This window comes from Pediculus humanus, genomic scaffold (assembly GCF_000006295.1).
Source record: "Pediculus humanus corporis 1103172108206 genomic scaffold, whole genome shotgun sequence".
Taxonomy (NCBI): domain Eukaryota; kingdom Metazoa; phylum Arthropoda; class Insecta; order Psocodea; family Pediculidae; genus Pediculus; species Pediculus humanus.
Window position 1 is genome coordinate 156,426 of NW_002987776.1, and position 6,947 is coordinate 163,372.

At 25.4% G+C, this 6,947-nt stretch overlaps 2 protein-coding genes across 2 annotated transcripts; one reads left to right on the forward strand and one right to left on the reverse strand.

Annotated features, from left to right (window-relative positions):
• Positions 1-1,802: 1,802 nt before the first annotated feature.
• Phum_PHUM436850 (Meiotic recombination protein SPO11, putative) lies at positions 1,803-3,548 on the forward strand (the record flags this gene model as incomplete). Its single annotated transcript, XM_002429469.1, has 7 exons — positions 1,803-2,026; positions 2,094-2,234; positions 2,316-2,509; positions 2,608-2,753; positions 2,836-2,973; positions 3,132-3,311; positions 3,429-3,548. 7 exons carry the CDS (start codon positions 1,803-1,805, stop codon positions 3,546-3,548), a joined length of 1,143 nt encoding a protein of 380 aa, XP_002429514.1.
• Positions 3,549-4,171: 623 nt separating this feature from the next.
• On the reverse strand, positions 4,172-6,070 carry Phum_PHUM436860 (uncharacterized protein; the record flags this gene model as incomplete). The annotated part of the gene is made up of 1 exon (XM_002429470.1): positions 4,172-6,070. The coding sequence occupies one exon, from the start codon at positions 6,068-6,070 to the stop codon at positions 4,172-4,174; it is 1,899 nt and encodes a 632-aa protein (XP_002429515.1).
• Between the last annotated feature and the right edge of the window lie 877 nt (positions 6,071-6,947).

The window sequence follows — 6,947 nt, forward strand, 5'->3', positions numbered from 1 at the left end:
AAACCCAAATTTTTATTGTTTAATTGCGTCGTATAGAATAACAAACGACAACAACAACAACAACACAGACAAAATTTTTTTTATTCATTGATTTAATAAAAAAAAAAAAATTTTTTTTTTTTTTTTGGTCAAGATTCAAAGGTTTTTTTTTTTTTATAACCTCAGCCATTTTAAAACCTTTTCCTGAAAGATATCAATACTTTTTTTTCTCTCTCTCTCTCTCTCTCTTTTTTTATTATGAGAATAATATTGTTCAACATCCTTTTTGGACTTTTTGTTTTAAAACTTATACAACCAGCATTTCTCATAGGGTAATTTGAGATTTTTTCCTTTCATAATTTTTATTTATGTATGTACGTATTAAAACCTTTTCATATATTTTTTTTTTTTTTATTAATTCAATGATTAATTTTATTACACCTGAATTATTAAATCGATCATTTATTAATAAAAAATTATTAAACCTCTTCTCCGGTTGTCTGGATGAAAAAAAATTTTTTTTATTTCATTTAAATTAAAAAATAATTACATAACAATTCAAATTATTTAATTAATGTGCCCCCCCCTTCAGACTTTAATTATTTTTAACCGAGCAGATTTAGGACTAAATAACTTTTTAAAAAAAACAACGATAACATGTTTTTATTATTATTATTATTATTATTTTGTAGATTATTTATTCAAAAATAAATTTTTTCACTCCTGGAAAATTTTTTAAATAAAATTTATGATACATTCTCACAATAATTATTATTATTTATTTTAAGGCATTAATAATAAGCAAAGTTTGATTATAAAAACATTTGTGTGTGAGGGGGAGGGGGTGCTGGGGTGCGAGGGGGACGGTTTTGTTCTCCAGCTTTTGAAAAATAATTAAAATTAGTGATTCATCAAAGAATTGATGAATTTTTATTTTCTCACGTTCAATTTGTAAAAGATAAGTGATCAATTATTTATCCGACAATCAAACAATTTATTAAATGAAATAAAAAAAGAAGAAAAAATGATGATAATAATAATAATAATTGTTGCGAGAGGATCTGTAGTTTTTTTATATTTTTTTTTTTTTTTTTTTTTGTTACAGAGAGGAGGAAGTTCATGTGGAATCATGATGGAAATAAAAAAATGACAAGGGGCGCGTGTCTCAACCTTTATGAATTAAATCCATCAATTATACATCAATACTACTTTGTAGTAGTTTGCTTGGTAAAAAAAAAAAATATCTTTTCTGGTAATTTACATTTTGGTTATGGATCATTTACTTCATGGTACTCACTAGTTTTTTTTTTTTTTTTTTGGAGGGGTAACAAATCTCGTCCTCCTCTCACGATTTTTTATTTTGTTAAAAAAATGTATAAACCTATGTAACTATAATTATTATTATTATTATTGTTTTAAATTTTATTTTTACAATACAAATATGAATTTTTTCCTACAAAAATTAATTTAATTTTCAAATGATAATAGTTTATAGTTTACGGGACATGATTTTTTTTTAAAAAGAATAATAATTAGTGATTAAAAATTAAATTTTAATTGATTTTAATTGTAATTGTTTTTAAACCATTTTTTTTTTTCGGTAAAAAGTTGTTGGTGTTGATGATCCGACGGTTGATGTTTTTGTAATTGAATACTACTGCGCGACATCTATTGTTGTTTAATGTAAACTTAATTTTTGTTTTCAAAAAGATGTAGATGTCGCTAGTTGTAATAAAGTAAAACGAATTCGAATTCAAGAGTTCGTTCTTTGCGAGAAAATGCTAACGGTTTTTCGTGTTAACGACAGAATTTTATTTTATAAAATGATTTTTAGTGAAGTTTTATCAATTTTAAGATTAGAATTAATAGATATTTATTCGGAAACGTTCGAAGAATCACCTGATAATAGTGCATCTAAAAAAGAAGAGCATTTAAGAAAAATAGAATCCGTTATATTGAAAGTCGTTAAAGAAATTTCTAGAAATCAAATTCCTTACTTCGAGACAATTTTACATACGGATTGTAGCAATTGTTACTTCGATGGCAGGTAAGTTATAATTTTTTAGATGTAATTTATTAAAAAACAATGCATACTGGTAATATTTTGATTTTAGAATAAAATTGAAAAAAGAAAAGTTAAAAATTATTAAAATTAATTTTGGAAAAGGTAATTGTCGTTCGAAATTTGCCACCATAATGTACTTATTATCTAAAATACATAAATTATTAACTACTGGTCAAGTATCTACTCGAAGGTATTTAAAAAAAAGACAATTTTATTTGAATTGCCAATTATAATGATGCATAAATTGTTATACTTGCTTATTCTTTTCCAGAGAATTATATTATAAAAATTTGAAAAATTTTAAATCGCAAAGAGATGTAGACATTGCAATAAAAGACATTAGTTATATTTTGAATGCTCCACCTTGGGAATTGGGAGTTTTAGCAACATCTAAAGGAATGGTGTCTGGACCCTTATTGCTTCATTTAAAAAATGGTCAAGTTTTAAATTGCAACATAAAGGAAGGTAAACTCAAAAATAGTATGAACTACTATAACTCAAGGTGACCTTAATGAAACTTAACAGAACAGCTCAATAATCAGCTCAATTTATATCTATTTTAGGTGTATCTGTTCCCATAAATGTTTCTGATGTGGAAAATTTAACTTCTACAGCAAAATGGATGCTAATTATAGAAAAAGATGCATCTTTTCAAACTTTGCTTGATTCTTCAGCAGTAGAAAAATTAGATTCTTGCATACTTATAACTGTTAAGTATTTAATTAACTAAAAAAGAAAAAGAAACTTATTACTTTTCAATGTGAAATTTATGCTAATTTTTTTTATTACAGGGAAAAGGTTTTCCTGATGTGAATACTCGCATGTTGGTTTGTAAAGTTTGGCAAAAATTACAAATTCCAATATTAGCATTGTGTGATGCTGATCCCTATGGTTTTGAAATAATGTGCGTATATCGTTTTGGATCTGTTGTGAGTATAAATATTTAATTTAACTTTTTTTATTAATAAATAAAACAAATAGTTATTATTTAAAGATTAATTACAACATTTGAAACGATAACTTTAATATTTGGAAGATACAAAAATTTATAATTATTTTTTTTTCTTTTAAAATTTGTTAATTTGAGTCTATGTCAAACCTTGCTGATTCTCTTGCGTGTCCATCAATACGTTGGCTTGGCATTCATCCTAACGATATAAAACCTTTATTGTTAAATTCGCAAACCTTATCTGCAAACGACATTAAAAAAATTAAAAATGCCATGAATAGAAGTTACGTTCAAAAAAATTTTAATTTAATAAATCAGGTAGTCACTGCACACTCAATTAACATATTTTTCCTTTGAAAAGTTTTATTTACTTGTTAGTTTTTTTTTTTTGGTAGTTCATTAATTCAATTCTGTATTGTTTTCTTATCTTTTAAGCTTCAAACGTTTCTTAAAGAAAATAGAAAAGCAGAAATTGAAGAAATTTCTAATATTTCTCCCAATTTTTTAATTGATGTTTATTTAAAAAATAAAATTCAATGCAAAGAATATTATTAAAAATTTTATTTATATTTTATTTTTTATATATATAGATAAGCTGTAAATTAAACTTTATATTTAATAATAATAAACGAATATAGGTTTTATTAGGATTTATGAATGCTAATGCTATATAAGAATGATTATTAGACATTTTTAAATAATAATTATTTGTTTAAAAATATGATTTTTAAGAGAATTCTTAACTTATTTTGCCGCCATTTTTATTCAAATTTCTCTTTTTAACTTATTTCTTTATTTATTTTTTTATTAATAAAAATTATACTTATTATTTTTGGCTAATTCAATGATTTTAAAAAATTTATTGATATTTAATTTAACTTAAAAATATATTTCTAAAAACTTTTTTATTTTTTTCTAAAAGTGTGAATAACACATAAAAAAAAAAGACCAATTTAATAAATTATAAAAAGATAAAAAAAAAAAAAAAAACTTTAAAAAAATTGTTGTTGTTAATTAATCTTATGTATTTAATTATTATTTAAGTTGTTAATAAGATTTTTAATTTAAGAATTTTTTTTTTTTTTTTTTTTTAATTGTTTAAATCTATAATGTATAATTTGTCGAATATAGGCAATAAGCTTATATAAAACTAATAATTTAACTATTATATATAATTATTATAAAAATCGGTCTTTGCCCTCAGGATCTTCTTCATCGGAAAATACCCAGTTATTACCAAATGTAAATTTACACGAATTCATCATTGAAGAAGAATTTTGAGATCCGAAAATGAATGAAAATTCTTTATCTTCTGGTTGATTGACAACATCATTCGCTTCAGAAGATTCTTGTAGATTTAAATCACGTTCGATTTCAGGTAACGATTCATTTAATAATTCATTCGCGGTTTCGTGTGCGGTCAAAGAAATTTCTTTAGGTTTTTCACACCAAGTATTTTCAATTTTATTATCCTCTTCTTCTTCTTTTTCTTCCCTTTCTTCCCAATTATTTTCCTCAATTTTTTCCATAACATTTTTATCACTTTGTTTACCATCTACAGGCACGTTGGGAACATTGCATTTTTTTAATGAAATTTTAGAACCGGAAATTGATGTTTTACTTTCTTGTTGTGCGATAATATTAATAGCATTGGCATTATCTAAAGATCTTGTGTATATATCTGTAAATTCATCCGTTTGACTACAACTTTCTTCGAGAAATTTCCCGGGTTTTTTAAAAAGTACAAGAGTTTCTTTATTTGCCATATCACCATTTAAATTATTTTTGCTATCGTTTAAAAATGTTTTGCTATTATTATTATTTTTCTCCGTATAACTTTTATCTTCGAGCATAGGAATAGGATTCTGAATTGTTAATGTTTTGTTTAAAATTTTCGTTATTTCTTTTTGAGGTGACAATAAAATTCTACAATCTTGTTTTGTTATATTGATCATACTTGAATTTTTCAACGATAAATCTTCGTTCGAACTATTTTTACTCGATCTCAAATTATATGTTCTAGCGGGTTCAGAACTTTGCCTCGTCTGCCTCCTTTTTTTTGTTTTACAAATTCTGGATAAAGATTGTACATTTTGAGAATTATCTTGATAATCGTTTGACTCGGGATCTCTATCGTAGAAATCATTTATTCTATCGTCGCTATTTTTCGTTCCTAAACTTATAATTAAATGCCTTGAATTTTGTGATCTAATGACTGTGGGTAAGCCAACATCAATATTTCCTTTATCGCTCATTTCTTCCACGGGTTTAAAACGAGTGCGAAATTTTGATCGTCTGCTTTTATTTTCATTTATTTCCGAGCAATTACCACTTGTTTTATCAACTTGTTCTAAACATGAATCAAACGATGTGGTAGATATGGCTAAACTTCCTTCCAAATGTTCTTCTTTGCACGAAAATGTATCACTATAAGTTTCCCAAGAATCAATTTTTGAACTTGCATCTGATAAACTTGTATTAGAGCCTTCGCTTCTTTTCCTATTCGATCTAGCCGATCTTTTGGCCAACACGAAATCTAAATCGTGAGGTTTTAAAGAAGACATTTTGGCAATTCTACTATCTATTTTTCTTTTTTTTTTAGAATTTCCCTCGTAACATGGTTTCGAGCACATGGTGTGAGAACAAGTTAAATCATCACCCAAGTTCGTACCAATGACAAGTGGTCTGATGGCACATTTAGATCCTTTTATATCAAGGTATTTGTTATTTTGAATTAAATGACCGTCTTGATTAGAAACACTCTCATCGCATTTACAATAGTTTTTACTGACATTGAAACCATCTTTTTTTTTTAATTTCGACGATGTTTGTTGCCGAGATTCTTTTTTCCCGTGTTTTTTTTTTTTTGAAAGTTCCGAATTTAATTGCACAACGTCATATTCGAAAGACATATTTCGATTTTTAGCCATTTTCGTTTTGTGATTTATCCTTTTTAACTTTTCCTGAACGTAAATATCCATTAATTTACTTTGAAAACATTTTTTCAAGGTGTAAAAGGGAGCCAAAACGACGGCGTTATTTAATGTTTTATATGCAGGTCTCGGCAATTTTGACATTTTTAATGATTTTTTAGCGTGTTTCAAATTAGACCCGAATTTAGACGCTCGAAGTTTCGCCTTTGTTTCAGAACATTCTGTTAAATTATGCGAGTCTCTACTCACTGCAGCAAAATCACCTCCTGCTGAAGATGTTCTACTGCTTCTTCGCACTCTTCCGGAAACATTTGATCTGGACGATAAAGAAGCCCGGGAACAAATCAACCTACAACATTTATAAAAATACTTTAAGGTAATTAAATCTTTTTTTTGGCGCCTCAATACAAAAAAATAAAATAAATGTTAATTAAATGTAACATAATTTTCTAACATAAATTCGCGAGGTATTAACATTTATTCATAGTTTTAAAATAATCAATAAGATTATAAAACTACAGTTTTGAAATTCAAATGTAAAAAGTTTTTGTGTTGACGTTTTGTGACATACAACAAAAACAAATTATTATTATTATTATTATTGTGGTAAAAAAAAAAAAAAACGGTAAGACAAACATGACAACATAATAATAATAAGGTTATATTTTACCTTCTTCTTGTTCTTTGCATTACACCAAAATAAAATCTCAGAAAAAATTATTTATATTATTAAACAATGTAAACAATAACACAAATACTACAATGATTCAATTTTGCATTTTAACGGAACAATTGACAAAATGATTAAAAATCACCGCTTTGTAGAAAAAATAATTTTTATTTTAAATTTTACATCTATGTGCACTTGGAAATTGCAAATCAAAAAATCGTACATTTTGACATTTTCTAGGAAAAGGAAAATTCAAAAAAAAATTTAAAATTTTTTTCTTTTCATTTTACAATATAACGATTTATTTTATAATACAATCTATACAACGAATTTATCATATAAAAAAAAACA